This window comes from Oncorhynchus mykiss, chromosome 11 (assembly GCF_013265735.2).
Source record: "Oncorhynchus mykiss isolate Arlee chromosome 11, USDA_OmykA_1.1, whole genome shotgun sequence".
In the NCBI taxonomy this organism is placed as follows: Eukaryota; Metazoa; Chordata; class Actinopteri; order Salmoniformes; family Salmonidae; genus Oncorhynchus; species Oncorhynchus mykiss.
Window position 1 is genome coordinate 11,024,875 of NC_048575.1, and position 19,289 is coordinate 11,044,163.

The 19,289-nt window shown below is 41.3% G+C and overlaps 1 protein-coding gene across 2 annotated transcripts in view; it reads left to right on the forward strand.

Moving 5' to 3' along the window:
* The first annotated feature begins 762 nt into the window (after window positions 1-762).
* Window positions 763-19,289, forward strand: part of LOC110535262 (rho GTPase-activating protein 18) — a 38,963-nt gene continuing 20,436 nt past the window's right edge. The window contains exon 1 of one of the 2 annotated variants that reach the window (XM_021620151.2): window positions 763-1,052. In XM_021620151.2, coding sequence (XP_021475826.1) covers window positions 940-1,052 — 113 coding nt within the window. In that variant the 5' untranslated portion in view covers window positions 763-939. Of the gene's footprint in view, window positions 1,053-14,754; window positions 15,005-19,289 lie in introns of those variants that run through there. The other variant, XM_021620152.2, reaches the window with a different exon arrangement.

The following is a 19,289-nucleotide window of genomic DNA, read 5'->3' on the forward strand; positions in this document are numbered from 1 at the left end:
GGGACAGTTTGATGAACATCTCTAAATAAAAAGTTCAAATCCAAGCATGTCACATTACTGCACAAAACACAGGGCTCTAGATGTCACTGTTGGTCAGTACCATTGACACAAAGGTTACTACCTATCAGGTAACTTGAGTGAGAACTTCACCACTCCTTATTCAACTTGTATGGGATGGTAGAGACTTTCCCCGTTACCTGAGCTCTAGCAGCACAATGACAGTGATTGGGGTGAATTAATTCGTCGAATTCCATTGGTAAATGTTTTGTTTGCCATTTACTTGAGGAACCGAACAGAAACAAACTGTGAGGGACCTTGCTACATTAATTTTTCCAATATAAACTATTTTTTTGTTGTAAAACATTTTCCATTTGGAGTAAATGGTTTCGATTGCAAACCGTTTTGCAACAGAGGAAACGCTTTACAAGGGAATCTGACTAATGAATATTCCTCTGGTGAGGTGGTCAGTTTCTATAATCTCTCAACTGACAATGTCAACAAAGCAACTATACACATAAAAACATAATGAAGATGGGAACGATGGAGACAAGGGGGCATACAAAATCACCACTGACCTTTCAAATTCTGTCACTCAGTGAATGATTTTATTTAGCTATTTGGTTTAGAACAATACAAGGCTGAAGAATGATATAAAATAAACACGTTTAATAATGTTGACATTTGCCCAAAGGCCTATTTCATTTACATATGGAAGTGAGATGTTTTATGCAAATAAGGCCGACTTCCACTGGGTCGTCCTCTCGAGCCGTGGTGTCGGGTTTCACCGCGAGCAGGCATGAGAGTAGGAGCGGTCGATTGCTTCATTCATTTTCTGACAAGAGTAGCGCAGCGTGTGCCAATGCAAAGTAGGCAACACTCAACCCCGCTGGTTAACAGTAGCTAGGCGCTTACTTTGGTATGATATTTTGGCGGTGAGCGATGGAAATGAAAGACTCGTGCAGTGTCATTTTAACAGCATACCATTCATACGCACAGTCCAGGATACATTTGGTGGATGAGGGCTATGCGCCTCCAAGACACTCTCCTTGCAGGTAACTGGCACTTTATTGATGGAAAAGCTGCAAGATAAATGAACAAAATGTATGTTTACCTGTTTAACTAGTTTGTTATTGTGTATCCATTGATATAACGTTCAAACATATGACTGGGTAAAGCGCTTTGAGAGCGAGAGCGTGGGAAATTGGGACTTTAAATTATAGTGTCTGCTGTCAGAAGTTTACTGCCTCGCTACTGGCGGTGATGGTGAGTAGCCTAGCTCTATACAAAAAGCTTTGAAGATGTTTATGGAATTAGTGCGTTGGTTTCTGCTGAAGTGTCTTGTTGGTTTCTGCATAGCACCACATACGGTATGTGACACAATTCTGACACGCTTAAGACTTGAAGTGATTCAAGTGTAGCCTATCAAACAAAGATGTGCCTTTGAAAATACGTTCTTAGCCTATTGGATGCATTAACTGCACATTTGCAGGATGATGTTGCCTGCTGGCACTGATCTGACGTCAGTTTTACATTATAGCTTCTGATGGGTCACGAGATCAGGATTTGAGCATTTCTACATCAGGAAAGCCTGAAAACATTGTTTGGGTATCTCAGATTGTTCTGGCAATTCTCTGATAGAATCAAACTTGGTAGGAAGCATGTTTGATATGTTGTTTCTTTCATTTGAGTCACAAACCATTTAAGAAAATCATGATGAAAGTGGCCATTTTAATCCCCGTTTAAGACCTATAAGACCTATAAAAAAAAATGATTAATTAACTGTACATGATAGACATATTGGTGTCAGTGACAAGATGGAATATGTCAAGATTCAGAGTATTTTTTGTTTACATTATTAATTTATTCAACATAAATATTAACATGAAGTACCCCTCTTTTTTAAATTTAGTATATTTTTAGACATTGTTTTTAACAATATACTCTACAAGTACCTTACATTTCCAGAGTGGGTGCTCAGCTACTTTTGAAGGTATGATCCAGTTTATGACCACCACACACACGGTGAATGGGAAAATGGATTCAAAGGAAACTCCCTCTGCAGGTGATTGGTTAATGACCTATTAGTAATGGGCGAGTTGGTTTTTTTATGGCCCAGTGCCCCCGGTGGGTGGAGATTTCACTTAAGGACCTATTGAAGGGTCTAAAATGTATAAATTCTGCCCACCTGGGACATTCAAATGAACTTGCCTATTGTTCAGATGGAGAGGTATAGCTCACTCTGGCTGGGTTGACTTTCAGGTGAGTCAAACAAAACTCTCAATTTGCAGGCAGTCACTTGGCAGGCACTGCACAGAGCACAAGGGGACATTTATAAAGCCGATTATGTCTGGGTACGGCCATTGAACATAACAACTGTCATTATGTGTAATTATAAATAGCTATTTATTTTTTATATAGACACACACAAACAAAAGGAATAAGACATTGTTCAGGTTTCACCATGTCTCCCGTGGTGGATTTAACAAGCCAATCATCTAGGATTGCGGAGTCGTATTAATTAGGGCACACCGTAGCAAAACATTTTGCAACAGAAAACAACAATGTGTGTTTGTTATTAGATAAGTTCTGGTAGGCCTTGTTTAAGTCTGTTTTCCTCTGTTTTGTGCCTAGTGAATACGACTGTAGACTGATTGATTGAACTGCCAGGTCACTTCACCTAGCTGTGTGTGTGTTAAGGTTTGCAGGGCTACACTCATCTGGCATTGAACTGGAATGTTTATTGATGGAGTCCCCTGTTTATTATGGTTCTTGGGAAGTAACCACTGTGCTGTAAATTTAGACTTCACACAACATTTCACAGCCTCTTTCCTCCATTATAACCATTAATTCATTACATAAAGGGAAATATATACCACATTAGACCTATAGAAATGTTAGGCTAAAATAATATAGGTAAAATATCCTTACAATTATTTTTAAAGTCTTAAGTATATCTAAATCTGTTCTTGAGTAAGAAATTAACTCTCACACGCCATTGACTAGATGTTCTGTTATTTGAACACTTTCTTAACAATTCACTCTATTTCCAATGATATGTGAGATCGCTGTTGACTTGTACTGTAGTAGGTACGATACGGTCTATGGTCTGTACTGACCGTATGTTCCACTGTGTTGCCCCACCTGAACAACCTCAGAACAGCTGTCCTCCCAGCATGCCCAGTTGTGGCCAGTTTGCCCAGACGCTCGGTGTGGCTACTTGTCCCGTGTGTGTACTTGTGCGTGTCATTGACGGGTGATGTCAGCCACGAGCTACCCGGGGTCAGGCACCGACAGGGGAGCTAATCTCTTTTTGTGTGCCATGCCAAAAAGATGTTTACCCTTGGGATATTATGGCTTCTTAGTATTGCTCTTGAATTAATTTACGTTTAAATATTTTTTTTTAGTGTGAAAGTTTATCAAATGTTTCTGTGGTGAAAATTGTAAGAATATTTTGGGTGAACATAATAATCTGATGTCAGTAATGTGTTAAGACAAAACGGGCCACATGTTTTCACATGGAATGATGCTTTGACTACCAGTACAAGGTTAGATAAGCATGGAGAACATGGTGGTTCTCTCCCTCTGCTGTTTTATAAAAGGGTATCAGAACATACAGTAGGCAACATCACTTATAGTAATGACCCTTATGATGTACGTTACAGTACTTTCACTGATCAGACTGACATTATTACAACTTTCATCCAAAATATGAGCTTGTTTTACTCCAATGATTGTAAACAACGTTCATGTAAACAAACACCGTATAGCCTCAAATTTCAAAATCGTGGATGGTCAGTCCTTGCATCCTTCTTTGTCTATACATTTGAGCGGTTACATTTCTGCAGCCCCATCCTTAATTATTTTGTTGTTGTACATTTGTTATGTTAGAGTCACTCAGATAACATACGAGTACAGCATAAAACCAATGTGTAGAATTGCAGGAAATTAGCTTTAAAACCGCAAAATGTAAAACACGCTAACTTTGCCTCCACTGCTGAAAAAAATCCTCGGGGAAATACTGAAATGACAAGTCATCTGAAGATCTGAGCAATAACTTTAAGGAAGGACTGAAGGTTTGTCTAAGAACAGAATTCTCTCTGGAATCAGGTTTTGCCAGATTAACTGGTGACAACATCAGGACAATTCATTGACATTTTAAGGACACACTTACTGCTTCAGCTGTTTAAACTGTTCTAGTTGTATTTTAGCCTTCAGCTGTTTAAACTGTTCTAGTTGTATTTTAGCCTTCAGCTGTTTAAACTGTTCTAGTTGTATTTATCCTTCAGCTGTTTAAACTGTTCTAGTTGTATTTTAGCCTTCAGCTGTTTAAACTGTTCTAGTTGTATTTATCCTTCAGCTGTTTAAACTGTTCTAGTTGTATTTATCCTTCAGCTGTTTAAACTGTTCTAGTTGTATTTATCCTTCAGCTGTTTAAACTGTTCTAGTTGTATTTTAGCCTTCAGCTGTTTAAACTGTTCTAGTTGTATTTATCCTTCAGCTGTTTAAACTGTTCTAGTTGTATTTTAGCCTTCAGCTGTTTAAACTGTTCTAGTTGTATTTTAGCCTTCAGCTGTTTAAACTGTTCTAGTTGTATTTTAGCCTTCAGCTGTTTAAACTGTTCTAGTTGTATTTATCCAGGCCACTAAAGCCTGTGCTTTTGGGAGTGGGTTAATTTATTTTAATGAGAGCTCAGCTTTCTTTATTAATTAGTCCACTTTAGTAATCATTAATCATCATTTGACCCATAAAATAATTTCATAATTTTTTAATCTCCCAATCTAGCACCATTTGAAGTGAATGTTGAGTCAAAGCTTCTTGATTGTTGAGGGCACAGCTGGTCACACCACCACAACTGATGATTAAAAAACAGAAAGGTGGCACAAAATAATTGAACACAGAGAAATCAGATGGACACAGAGAGGATCCACCTTCACCACACTGAGAGCGCTACTGTACACTGGGATCATGTGTCTCTCACTCCCGGGTGACATCATTCCCTCCCACAGGCTAGAGCTGTGTGTGTGCGTACGCACAATCATGCACTCTGTGTTTTGGCGTGTGTGCACCTTTTTCGTTTCGGGACCGGCACGTGGGTTTGTGCATTTGGGTCACTGGCAGGATTATTTTCAAAGCTTACCCTCCATTGAGTTGTCAGACACACAATGGTAACCCTTGGCACACGGGTGTCTCCCCATCAATGTGCCTATTGTAGCTGGTGAAAGACGGGCTCTTTGCTGTCTTGCAACCGCTGCTGTGGTAATTAGGGTTATTGCTATATTGGTAGACTGTGCTGTTAGGCTAACGGAGATGTTTTGGAACAAACACGACTGAAATCTATAAACATCGATATTGGGTGACTGTTTATGGGTGGCTATTTATGGGTGACTGTTGGTGGTTTGACTGTTTGGAATGGATGGCTAGTTACATGTAGGATTTTTGGTAATTCCATGATTTTTATTTACCTTTATTTAACTAGGCAAGTCAGTTAAGAACAAATTCTTATTTTCAATGAAGGCCTAGGAACAGTGGGTTAACTGCCTTGTTCAGGGGCAGAACGACAGATTTGTACCTTGGGGGTTTGAACTTGCAACCTTCCGGTTACTAGTCCAACGCTCTAACCACAAGGCTACCCTGCCGCCCCAGGGTAGCCTAGTCGTGGTGGTGTGTCCAGCTGTGGCCTCTAGATTGGGAGATTTAATTTGAAATTATGGGTCAAATGATTACTAAAGTGGGCTAATTAATAAAGAAAGCTGAGCTCTCATTAAAATAAATTAACCCACTCCCAAAAGCACAGGCTTTAGTGACCTGGATAAATACAACTAGAACAGTTGATAACGGAGACTCAGATTTTTCGCTTTAAAATGAATGCCAAACAAAAACCATTGATTTTCAAACTCTATGGACAAGGATTACATTAAACAATTTACACTGAACATTTCACAAAAACATATTTACTGGAAGTACTGTGCAGATGTGTATTTTGCTAACAGAATTACGGTAAAATCTCTTTTTTTTTTTAAGCGACCACGTTTTCCAAAAACTCTTGGCTCTTTTTTTTCTCATGGAATTTACCATATCCACATTCAGTGACTTCACTTGTGAAGTGTGTTGATGTCACAGGAGAAGTCTGTTGTGGATGGTAGCTTAGTCTGTTGTGGATGGTAGCTTAGTCTGTTGTGGATGGTAGCTTAGTCTGTTGTGGATGGTAGCTTAGTCTGTTGTGGATGGTAGCTTTTCTATAAATCACTTCCCATTTCACTGTAGTGTTTTTACAGCATGTTTTGTATTTGGGCAACGTGACGAGGAACTACAGTGACCAGCCTGAGGAAGTTGTTCTTCTGCCTGACTAAATGGACCAGCAAAACCCATTTGAGAGTTTCAAGAATTTTCTGTTTCTATCGACACATTTTTATCACCTTTTGACATGCACCTGTGATGAGAAATGCATGAGAAATGCATGAGAAATGCATGGGAAATGCATGCCTTGTTGAAATGGAAATATCACTGTGAAGCAATGCAGTCTGTTATTTTGTGGTAAGGGAGATACACTTGATTGACGGGTCAGATACGTGTGCCCATTTATTTCTGAGGTCATACAGCTCATGACTTTTATTACCTAGTGAGTGAACATGTCCCCTAAAGGCACTCATAACCTGACAGGTTACAAGGAAACCACAATGGAAGGAAAGGTTCGGTAGTTCATAATGGGGATTATCAGAAACGAGAATGAGGTTTGTCTCTATAACCTGTCTCCTCCCCTTAAGGGATCATAGCTTTCACCTGGTCAGTTTGTCATGGAAAGGGCAGGTGTTCCTAATGTTTTGTCCACTCAGCAGGTTAGGTGAACTGAATTTTAAGTGTGCGTGCGTGCGTGGTCACTGAAAATGTAGTGAATTTGAACTTTACCACTTAAGATGTGACCGAAACGAAGCACACTACTCAAGTACTTCCCACGTTGACTCAGTGTTGACATAGTGGAATTGAAACCCCCTTCCTACGGTGGGACAGAAATACCTGCCATAAATCCTTTTTAAATAAAACACCTGAATGTGCAGTGGGATCATTCCATATGAATTCAATAACTTTCTGACTACATACATGGACAAACGTGTATGTAAAGGCTTGGTTCAAATCCAAAGGGGTGCAGTCAAAGTTATTCATATGGAACGACCCAGTGATAAAATGCGATAGGTTAGCAATAAATAGGACGATGACTGAGACAAATGAGCGAGTGACTGCCTGGTCTGGCATTTTTGTCAATGCTGCCTGTCCACATTCCACTCCTCCGCTCTCAGGTAGGACTGAGTGAGAGATGGATGCTGTACATGCTGACTGACGTTTAGGCATTCATCATCTTCCGGAGGTAGAGAACCAAGCCATCCAGAACAGTTGATCTACTTTGTTGTTGCTCTCCATACCTGAGGGGCTTGGGGTTGGAGAGAGGCACTGTAATGTTATACCTGAGTGGACTGGAGAAAGACTGATCTACTCTGCTGTGTTTCTATACCTGAAGGGCTTGGGGTTGGAGAGAGGAACTGTAATGTTATACCTGAGTGGATTATGACTGGACTGGAGAAAGACTGATCTACTCTGCTGTGTTTCTATACCTGAAGGGCTTGGAACACCGAGAGAGGGGCTGCCACTATACACAAGTAAACAATTTTTTAAATTTTTTTAAATGTAACATTTATTTAACTAGGTAAGTCAGTTAAGAAAAAAAAATCTTATTTACAATGACAACCCACTGTTCCCCGGAAGGCTAACTGTCTTGTTCAGGGGAAGAACAACAGATTTTTACCTTGTCAGCTCGGGGATTTGATCCAGCAACCTTTCGGTTACCAGTCCGACACTCTAACCACTAGGCTACCTGCCGCCCTGCACACCTGTAACCGGTGTGAAATGGCTAACTAGTTAGCGGTGGCATCACTCGCTCTGAAACCTTGAAGTAGTTGTTTCCCTTGCTCTGCAAGGACAAGCTGCTTTTGTGGAGCGATAGTTAATGATGCTTTGTGGGATTGTTGATGTGTTCAGAGGGTCTCTGGTTTGAGCCCAGGTTGGGGCAAGGAGAGCGACGGAAGCAACACACAGATTATTATAAAAGCTGTTCTGTCCTGATAAAGGGGAAGAGGTTGGACAGTTGACAGCGACTCTATTGTAAACCGTTGAGGGTGAGCGGCTGCTTTATCAGCTGAAGAATTGTTTATTTGCTGTGGAGGATTTATTGTTTTATCATTCTATGCTGCACGTGAATGATCGATTACGCAATCCTCCCATCTCTGTATTCAGAACTTTGTTGTCAGGAAAGTAGTTTTGATTTTACTGCAATTTGAGTTAACTGACTGATGTGACAGGATTACTGGAACGTCTTATTTAAAAATAAAAAAATGACAATAAGAAGACCGTGATTTGTGAGACTAATGACTACTTTGTACCTAGATCCATTTTTCATGGAGAGATGTTGGTTGTTACTGTAGTGCTGACCTTTGGCTGGAAACAGCCTCTGAAGTCATAACATTGCACCTGACAACTATAACAATGTAAAGATGATCTTTCAACCAGAATAATTCTGTGGATAATATCAAATGAACACGATTATCTCTCTAAAGTAGAAAAAAAGATACGGCTGATATGAGTGTTAATTTTGTCCTCGTTTCACTGCCTCTTCCTACAATAATTGCTTTGTATAGCACGGCAGGAGGCAGTGTCAATTTGAAAGGGAAATTATCACTATGGAGTTGACATACGCTCTGCTCTCTCTCTCTCTTTCACACACTCACACTGTAGTCAGTTGTGTTGTGTAGTCCACACTGAGATGGAGTTGGACATGCAAGCCTGACAAAAACGGTAGGCAACTCTCATGGTTGAAAGTCTTTTAAAGGCTGTGCCCCACTACAATGGGGCCTCTCAAGCATCATTTGATGTTCTGAATCTGTTTGGGCAACAGATGGTCACCTGTGCCCCAGCAAACAGCAGCTCTTTTAAAACTATGAATGTTGTCACCCTAAAATACTCCAAATGTCATTCCAGGGTATATATAACCTGTTCTTTTTGAGCCTGTTGGCCAGATGTTAGATTTAATTTCTATATTATGTGAACTATTTTTAAAGTCTGTTTTTAGTTCTACTGAATGCACTTGGCTCGGTTTAAAGAGCTCATGTGCCTAACTTGATAGAAACTTCCAGTGTAGTGAGGGAGACTTTATCACGTTGCTGTGTCATACTGGCTGGATGTCTGCCTGCTTGAACACCAATAAAACATGAAATGACCCAGGGCATCGATACATCACTCAGAGATGCACAAAAACAATTTAACATTACGAAATGGGTGAACCTTTCCTTAAACGTTGTCACATTTACAGTGCATTCGGAAAGTATTCAGACCCCTTGACTTTTTCCACGTTTTGTTACATTACAGCCTTAAATGTCCCCTCGTCAATATACACACAATACCCCATAATGACAAAGCAAAAACAGGTTTTTATAATTTTTCTGCAAATAAAACCCATTTTAAATCTGAAATCACATTTAACATAAGTTTTCAGACCCTTTACTTTGTCGAAGCACCTTTTGGCAGCGATTACAGCCTTGAGTCTTCTTGGGTATGACGCAACAAGCTTGGCACACTTGTATTTGGGGAGTTTCTTCCATTCTTCTCTGCAGATCCTCTCAAGCTTAGTCAGTTTGGATGGGGAGCGTCGTTGCACAGGTATTTTCAGGTCTCTCATGAGATGTTCGATCAGGTTCAAGTCCGGGCTCTGGCTGGGTCACTCAAGGATATTCAGAGACTTGTCCCGAAGCCACTCCTGCGTTGTCTTGGCTGTGTGCTTAGGGTCGTTGTCATGTTGGAAGGTGAACCTTGACCCCAGTCTGAGGTCCTGAGAGCCCTGGAGCAGGTTTTCATCAGGGATCTTTCTTTACTTTGCTCGGTTCATCTTTCCCTCAATCCTGACTAGTCTCCCAGTCCCTGCTGCTGAAAAAAACACCCCCACAGCATGATGCTGCCACCACCATGCTTCACTGTAGGGATGGTGCCAGATTTCCTATAGATGTGACGCTTGGCATTCAGGTTAACTTCTTGGTGACGGGGGCAGTATTGAGCAGCTTGGATGAATAAGCTGCCCAGAGTAAACTGCCTGCTACTCTGTCCCAGATGCTAATATATGCATATTATTAGTAGTATTGGATAGAAAACACTCTGAAGTTTCTAAAACTGTTTTAGTGATGTCTGTGAGTATAATAGAACTCATATGGCAGGTGAAAACCTGAGACAAATCCAACCAGGAAGTGGGAAATCTGAGGTTTGTAGTTTCATTTAAGTGATTGCCTATCCAATATGCTGTGTCAATGGGGCCAGATTTTCCCACGGCTTCCCACGGCTTCCAGCAGATGTCAACAGTCTTTAGAAAGTTGTTTGAGGCTTCTATTGTGGAAGGGTGTCGAATAAGAGCTGTTTCAACAAGTGTACTAGGCTGAGGCCAATCAGTTGTTTACTGCGTGGTCACGCGGCGCGCTGTTCCATTTTCCTCTGTAATGAATACACTATTGTCCGGTTGGAATATTATTGAAGATGTATTAATAAAATACCTAAAGATTGATTGTAAACATCGTTTGACATGTTTCTACAAACTGTATTTCTCTGGATGTTTTGGAGGCATCTCCTTTCTTTTTTTTTTTTACACCTCTCTTTGGTTGGAAAATGGCTGAATGATTTCTGTGACTAGTTGCTGACCTAACATAATGATATGTTCTGCTTTTGCCGAAAAGCCTTTTTGAAATCGGACACTGGTTGGATTAACGAGAAGTGTATCTTTAAAATGGTGTAAACTACTTGTATGGTTGAGGAATTTTAATTATGAGATTTCTGTTGTTTTGAATTTCGCGCCCTGCAATTTCACTGGCTGTTGGCGAGGTGGGATGCTAGTGTCCCGAACGATCCCAGAGAGGTTAAAGAGTAAAATCTTGGTTTCATCAGATCAGAGAATCTTGTTTCTTTTGGTCTGAGAGTCCTTTAGGTGCCTTTTTGGCAAACTCCAAGCGGGCTGTTATGTGCTTTTTACTGAGGAGTGGATTCCGTCTAGCCAATCTACCATAGGCCTGATTGGTGGAGTGCTGCAGAGGTGGTTATCCTTCTGGAAGGTTCTAATCTCCACACAGAAACTATGGAGCTCTTTCAGAGTGACCATTGGGTTCTTGGTCACCTCCCTAACCAAGGCCCTTCTCCCCCAATTGCTCAGTTTGGCCCGGCGGCCAGCTATAGGAAGAGTCTTGGTGGTACCAAACTTCTTCCATTTAAGAATGATGGAGGCCACTGTGTTCTCGGAACTTCAATGCTGCAGAAATATTTTGGTACCCTTCCCCAGATCTGTGCCTCAACACCATCCTGTCTCAGCGCTCTACGGGCAATTCCTTCGACCTCATGGCTTGGTTTTTATCAACTGTGGGACCTTCTATAGACAGGTGTGTGTGCCTTTCCAAATCATGTCCAATCAATTTGAATTTTCCACAGGTGGACTCCAATCAAGTTGTAGAAACATCTTGAGGATGATCAGGATGTACCTGAGCTCCATTTTTGAGTCTCATAGCAGAGGATCTGAATACTTATGTAATTAAGGTGTTATTGTTTTTTAATAAAGTTGCAAAAAAAAAAAGCTTTCTCTTTTATGTGTTATTGTGTCTAGATTGAGGAAAATGTATTTAATTAATTTTAGAATAAGGCTTTTGAATATTTTCAGAATACACTGTAAATGGGGGGGGGGGGGTTCTAATGTTTACCTAAATATATGGTTTGGTTGTTTATGTGATTATGGCAAATTTCAACGACTTCACTTTTTTTCATTCACCATTTCTTTTTTTTTTGTTTGTCAACAGATCAGGAGTTTACAGTCCAATAACATTCATATAATAGTACATCTCTAGTCTAGATAGATATGTTTTGTATGTCTAGTTGCTCTTTGGCCATTTGGTAATGATGGCGTACCAGGCTCCAGCTATCTTTTAAAAGGCCAAACAGGATGTAACTGCTGCAGTCAAGAGTAGCCTGTTTCTCACAATGGACCTTCATTCCATGAACAATAACACACACAACATGCACTGCTTTCCCTTCCAAATAACTGACATCAACTTGTGATGTTACAGGCTGTTTGTAATGTAACTACCAGGTTTGAAAATACAGTTAAAGGTACTTTGTTGAAGAAGGATGAGTTGCCATTTTACAGTATTATTGGCGGCCATTTTCAATTTGTACTGCAGATTTGACAGTGACGTAATGCTAGGCTAATCAACAAAACAGATGGTGTGCCACACACTTCATGCCACACACACTACATGAGCTATTTTGGCTGCGGGAGTCTAAAACACGAGTTCTGGACAAAGTGGAGACAACACAAGATGGTATTCCATTGAATTTCCATAGATGGACATTAGTCATGGGCAGCGACGTTAGTCAACATATGATGACACTTTGTTATGTCATGACCAGCATGTGACCACTGACCAGGGCCTATCATCCTTTTATCAAGGTTCTGGACCAAAACATCCCCATACAACTCATGAATCGTTACTGATGTTTTGGGTCGTATCCCACTCTTCATACAAACCCCCATCCGTCCACTAACGCCACTCAAGCAACCTATACATTCCCAATCAAGTGTATTAATCAGTGATGCAGCCATTACATCCTTGTTTTTATTTGATCTGTAGTTGGAGGATGTAGCCTGCTGTTATGTTGTTAATGCCCCTGCTTTTTACCAGACCTGTACTAAAAAGGGCACTCTGTGCTCACAGCCCCTCCTTTTTAGTGTGTTGTGTGTATGTATGCGTGTGTATCTATTTTCTTTGAGGCCATAATGACCTTAGTGAACCCAGGTAGATCTGAGGGTGTTGAGGGTCTGCAAACTAAATAGTGGCTCCTGACCCGCGGCGCTAGACCAGACTCTGCTGTGTGACTGGTAGAAGGGGAATTGGCTCTTGCTCTTCACTAACCTGTAACAGGGGCCTTGTATGCATCTTCTGATGAGAGCAGGGGGGGGGGGGGGGGGGGCTTGCTGATGAGAGCAGGGGGGGCTCACTGATGAGGGCAGGTGGGGGGTCTGGTGATGAGGGGGTGTTATGATAATGGCAGGTGGATGAACTGGCGATCAGTCGTCTAGCTAGCCCCACTCAGATAATCAGATGTGTAGGAAGGGAAAGTCCCATTTTTGTCTTTTAATGTCACCTGAAGAAAGTGTTCAAGAAAGAGACAGAGGTCAGGCCCATAGTACGACTGGTCAAGGAAAAGATTGATAGCGGACTGACTTTGGATCAGTTGTTGGTTGGGCTTTAGCCTACAAACCAGAATGAATGTAATGCTAGCTGTGACCAGGTCTGGACCATATGCACCAGACCCCCATGTGTATTTTTGGAAAGCCAGATGTTCCAGCCCCTAGCCAGGGGCTTATTAAGGAAAATGAGTTTTAGTTTTGACCGTCACACTGATTTAAGATCAACATGTGTTGTTGTTATTTGCACAGTTTTAAAGTTGTTAGGTTTTAGACACATGCGCTACAGTCAGCAATTTGGAACGTGCACTATTTTGATTTCATCGCTTCGTAAAGTGTATGGCCAATTGAATCAGTAGGAGATCTGGGAGAAGGTTTTAGCTGATTCACTTATGAAGGAAGGGGATGCCAAAGTGGCTTTGGCAGGTTTTGAAGGGCGCGCTTCCAATACTTTACTTTCCAGCAGTGGGCCACTGGCTGCACAGGAGAGCGGTCTTGGTCGGACATGTTTTAAAGCTGCAGTGAGTGAGTCGAAACACGTGTAAATGGTTATGCTTTTCGGGGGTATTGTTGTTGGACTCTGGCCTTGGCTCTCAGGCCCTGGTGTTGACATTCTTGGAGGAATTAGGTCATGATTGGAGGGCTCTTGGTTTTCTACTCCGATTACAGACCTCCGTACCCACTCCCTGCCCTCGCTCTGCTTTCTATCCATCAAGACCAGGCCAGCTCCACATGTTTCCAGTTTCTCCATCACCATTGACCTACATATGTTTGGGGAGGGGGGAGGGGGGGTCATTTAAGGAAATATTCATATTTTATCTTTGATTTTGAATTACTTTGGTGCTCCAGTAATGATCTGATGTAAAAACAATCAAAATATATTTAATTGAAATGATTGTTTTGAGCAGAGCTTTTTGTAAGTTTTTCACTTATAACAGGACAGCTGGGATGCACAGCAAGAGTTATTTGAAGTTGTTTGTATTCCAGGTTTGTCACATTTTAAGAGGGATCTGTATTTATACTATTCCTAATTAGACTCATTATGGGTTAGGTTTGCCCTTAATAGAGCCATTTCTTAAATGTACCACAAGTTAACTGCCATGTCCTCTCTCTCTTTCTCCCTCACTGTCTTTCTGACTCTTTCTCCCTCACTGTCTTTCTGACTCTTTCTCCCTCACTGTCTTTCTGACTCTTTCTCCCTCACTGTCTTTCTGACTCTTTCTCCCTCACTGTCTTTCTGACTCTTTCTCCACTGGATCTGTCAGAAAGAGAGGGAGCGTGAAAGAGGTGCAGAGATGTGGGCATGTAATGACCTTTAAAGAGGCAGTTGAGGCTTGGCGAAGATTAAAGCAGAGAAGAGGAATTGTAAGCAGTAAATATGTCGGCAGGGGGGCCGGGGAGCGGAGAAGGGGAGGGGTGGAAGAGAGACTGGGAGAGAGGGAGTGAGGGAAGGAGGGGAGAAAGCTGGACTCTGGAAACTTGTGTGCCGCGGAGTGGGAATGGGATGGAGGGAGAGCGCGAGAGAGGTGTGTGTGTGTGTGTGTGTGCGCGGGTGGGAGGAGAGATGAGTCTCTGTGGAACCCAAGCTCTGTCTGTAGGAGGATATCCTGAGATAGTTGTCTCTGTCTCTCGCTCCCTGCCTGGCTTCAAACAGATTTGTTTATATACTCTAGACAGGCACCTCTCTCTTTTAGATCACTAGAGTTCACTCGCTCCCCTCTTCTCTCGAGCTGGATGAGGAACTGAAAGGTAATGTGATTTTTCCTCCTGAAGTGTGAGTGTGTGAGTGATTCTTATGAAGTGGAACATTAACACATGGACTGTCTGTATTGATGGTGGTGTGAATGAATACATATTGTATTTACTAAGATATTTCCTTAAAGGAACATTCAGTACCTTTTAGCCAGAGGTCATGGATTATGACTTCTAATTCCATTTAGTTATTTGTATGAATGTTTTGATTTTTGTGAGGGGCAAAGATATTTCGGAGCAACTTTTTATTTAAGATATCCTACCAAGAAGCACACCTGAAGACTTAGGGATTGTAGTACATTCATTATATCTGAATTGACTGTAGTGGAACGGTACCCACATGATGGAAGAGAGAGGTTTTTGAACGGAATGATGGTTCTATAGGTTTCCTAAGCTGTGGTATGACTACTGTATGTATCCGCTGTGGTATGACTACTGTATGTATTCACTGTGGTATGTGTACTGTATGTATCTGCTGTGGTATGACTACTGTATGTATCCGCTGTGGTATGACTACTGTATGTATTCACTGTGGTATGTGTACTGTATGTATTCACTGTGGTATGACTACTGTATGTATTCACTGTGGTATGTGTACTGTATGTATCTGCTGTGGTATGACTACTGTATGTATCCGCTGTGGTATGACTACTGTATGTATTCACTGTGGTATGACTACTGTATGTATTCACTGTGGTATGTGTACTGTATGTATTCACTGTGGTATGACTACTGTATGTATTCACTGTGGTATGTGTACTGTATGTATCTGCTGTGGTATGACTACTGTATGTATTCACTGTGGTATGACTACTGTATGTATTCACTGTGGTATGACTACTGTATGTATTCACTGTGGTATGTGTACTGTATGTATCTGCTGTGGTATGACTACTGTATGTATTCACTGTGGTATGACTACTGTATGTATTCACTGTGGTATGACTACTGTATGTATTCACTGTGGTATGACTACTGTATGTATTCACTGCTGTGGTATGACTACTGTATGTATTCACTGTGGTATGACTACTGTATGTATTCACTGTGGTATGTGTACTGTATGTATCTGCTGTGGTATGACTACTGTATGTATTCACTGTGGTATGACTACTGTATGTATTCACTGTGGTATGACTACTGTATGTATCCGCTGTGGTATCACTACTGTATGTATTCACTGTGGTATGACTACTGTATGTATCTGCTGTGGTATGACTACTGTATGTATCTGCTGTGGTATGACTACTGTATGTATTCACTGTGGTATGTGTACTGTATGTATCCACTGTGGTATGACTACTGTATGTATTCACTGTGGTATGTGTACTGTATGTATCTGCTGTGGTATGACTACTGTATGTATTCACTGTGGTATGACTACTGTATGTATTCACTGTGGTATGTGTACTGTATGTATTCACTGTGGTATGACTACTGTATGTATTCACTGTGGTATGTGTACTGTATGTATCTGCTGTGGTATGACTACTGTATGTATTCACTGTGGTATGTGTACTGTATGTATCTGCTGTGGTATGACTACTGTATGTATTCACTGTGGTATGTGTACTGTATGTATCTGCTGTGGTATGACTACTGTATGTATTCACTGTGGTATGTGTACTGTATGTATCTGCTGTGGTATGACTACTGTATGTATTCACTGTGGTATGTGTACTGTATGTATCCGCTGTGGTATGACTACTGTATGTATTCACTGTGGTATGTGTACTGTATGTATCTGCTGTGGTATGACTACTGTATGTATTCACTGTGGTATGTGTACTGTATGTATCTGCTGTGGTATGACTACTGTATGTATTCACTGTGGTATGTGTACTGTATGTATCTGCTGTGGTATGACTACTGTATGTATTCACTGTGGTATGACTACTGTATGTATCTGCTGTGGTATGACTACTGTATGTATTCACTGTGGTATGTGTACTGTATGTATCTGCTGTGGTATGACTACTGTATGTATTCACTGTGGTATGTGTACTGTATGTATCTGCTGTGGTATGACTACTGTATGTATTCACTGTGGTATGTGTACTGTATGTATCTGCTGTGGTATGACTACTGTATGTATTCACTGTGGTATGTGTACTGTATGTATCTGCTGTGGTATGACTACTGTATGTATTCACTGTGGTATGTGTACTGTATGTATCTGCTGTGGTATGACTACTGTATGTATTCACTGTGGTATGTGTACTGTATGTATCTGCTGTGGTATGACTACTGTATGTATCCACTGTGGTATGTGTACTGTATGTATCTGCTGTGGTATGACTACTGTATGTATTCACTGTGGTATGTGTACTGTATGTATCTGCTGTGGTATGACTACTGTATGTATCCACTGTGGTATGACTACTGTATGTATCTGCTGTGGTATGACTACTGTATGTATCCACTGTGGTATGACTACTGTATGTATTCACTGTGGTATGTGTACTGTATATATCTGCTGTGGTATGACTACTGTATGTATCCACTGTGGTATGTGTACTGTATGTATCTGCTGTGGTATGACTACTGTATGTATCCACTGTGGTATGTGTACTGCATGTATCCGCTGTGGTATGACTACTGTATGTATCCGCTGTGGTATGACTACTGTATGTATCCGCTGTGGTATGACTACTGTATGTATCCGCTGTGGTATGACTACTGTATGTATCCACTGTGGTATGTGTACTGTATGTATCTGCTGTGGTATGACTACTGTATGTATCCACTGTGGTATGTGTACTGTATGTATCTGCTGTGGTATGACTACTGTATGTATTCACTGTGGTATGTGTACTGTATGTATCTGCTGTGGTATGACTACTGTATGTATCCACTGTGGTATGTGTACTGTATGTATCTGCTGTGGTATGACTACTGTATGTATCCACTGTGGTATGTGTACTGCATGTATCCGCTGTGGTATGACTACTGTATGTATCCGCTGTGGTATGACTACTGTATGTATCCGCTGTGGTATGACTACTGTATGTATCCGCTGTGGTATGTGTACTGCATGTATCCGCTGTGGTATGACTACTGTATGTATCCCCTGTGGTATGGGTACTGTATGTATCCCCTGTGGTATGGGTACTGTATGTATCCCCTGTGGTATGGGCACTGTATGTATTCACTGTGGTATGTGTACTGCATGTATCCGCTGTGGTATGACTACTGTATGTATCCGCTGTGGTATGACTACTGTATGTATGGGTACTGTATGTATCCCCTGTGGTATGGGCACTGTATGTATGGGTACTGTATGTATCCGCTGGCGTATGGGCACTGTATGTATCCGCTGGCGTATGGGCACTGTATGTATCCGCTGGCGTATGGGCACTGTATGTATCTGCTGGCGTATGGGTACTGTATGTATCCGCTGTGGTATGGGTACTGTATGTATCCCCTGTGGTATGGGTACTGTATGTATCCGCTGGCGTATGGGCGCTGTATGTATCCGCTGGCGTATGGGTACTGTATGTATCCACTGGCGTATAGTGAATCACAGGAAGCCATAGTGACTGTAGTATAGCCTACCGTACATAATGAGTCACTGGAATGGTGTCACCCTGTCCCTACACTACCAGCACCTGAGTTAGGAATCTCTCCATCTAAAACTCTTTACTCTTCAACTTGAATTTATTTGAATAAACCTCCTTAACATGACCTGAGGGGAAATGGCTGGGTAGAACTAAGTGTGTCTGTGTCATACATACCTTAACTGTTCTGTATTTCACCTAATAAGGCTTCTTTCATTTTGGGGTTGAACCAGATGTTTCTTGATATTTTAGAGACTGGAGATTAACCACTCTGTGAATCAACTGAGGTGTCTTAGTGTGTCTACTATTGACTCTGTTCTAGGAAAAACAACCTGGGCCAGTATTCACAAAGTGTCTCAGAGTAGAAGTACTTATCTAGGATACATTTAAAAAAAAAAAATTTTTAAGATCATAAGATTTCTAAGATGTTTTGTGTATACTGGTCCTGACCTATGCCCCCTCAGTTGCCAGCATCATAGCAGGTGACGTCGCTGTTGTTCAGAGACGGTGAAGAGTTGTTTTCAAGTTGTATTAGTACGGGAATGAATGGTATACATCCTCCAAACGAAATGCTTCTGTGCTGAACAGCTGTCACCCACACACACACATCCAAACCTGCTCTTCAACAAGCACAGCATATTTCTTTGTGTCAACAAACCAACCTTACACATGGAATTGTTGTTTTATTCTGCACACATGGATTCCTAGAAAAAGGTTGTGTTCAT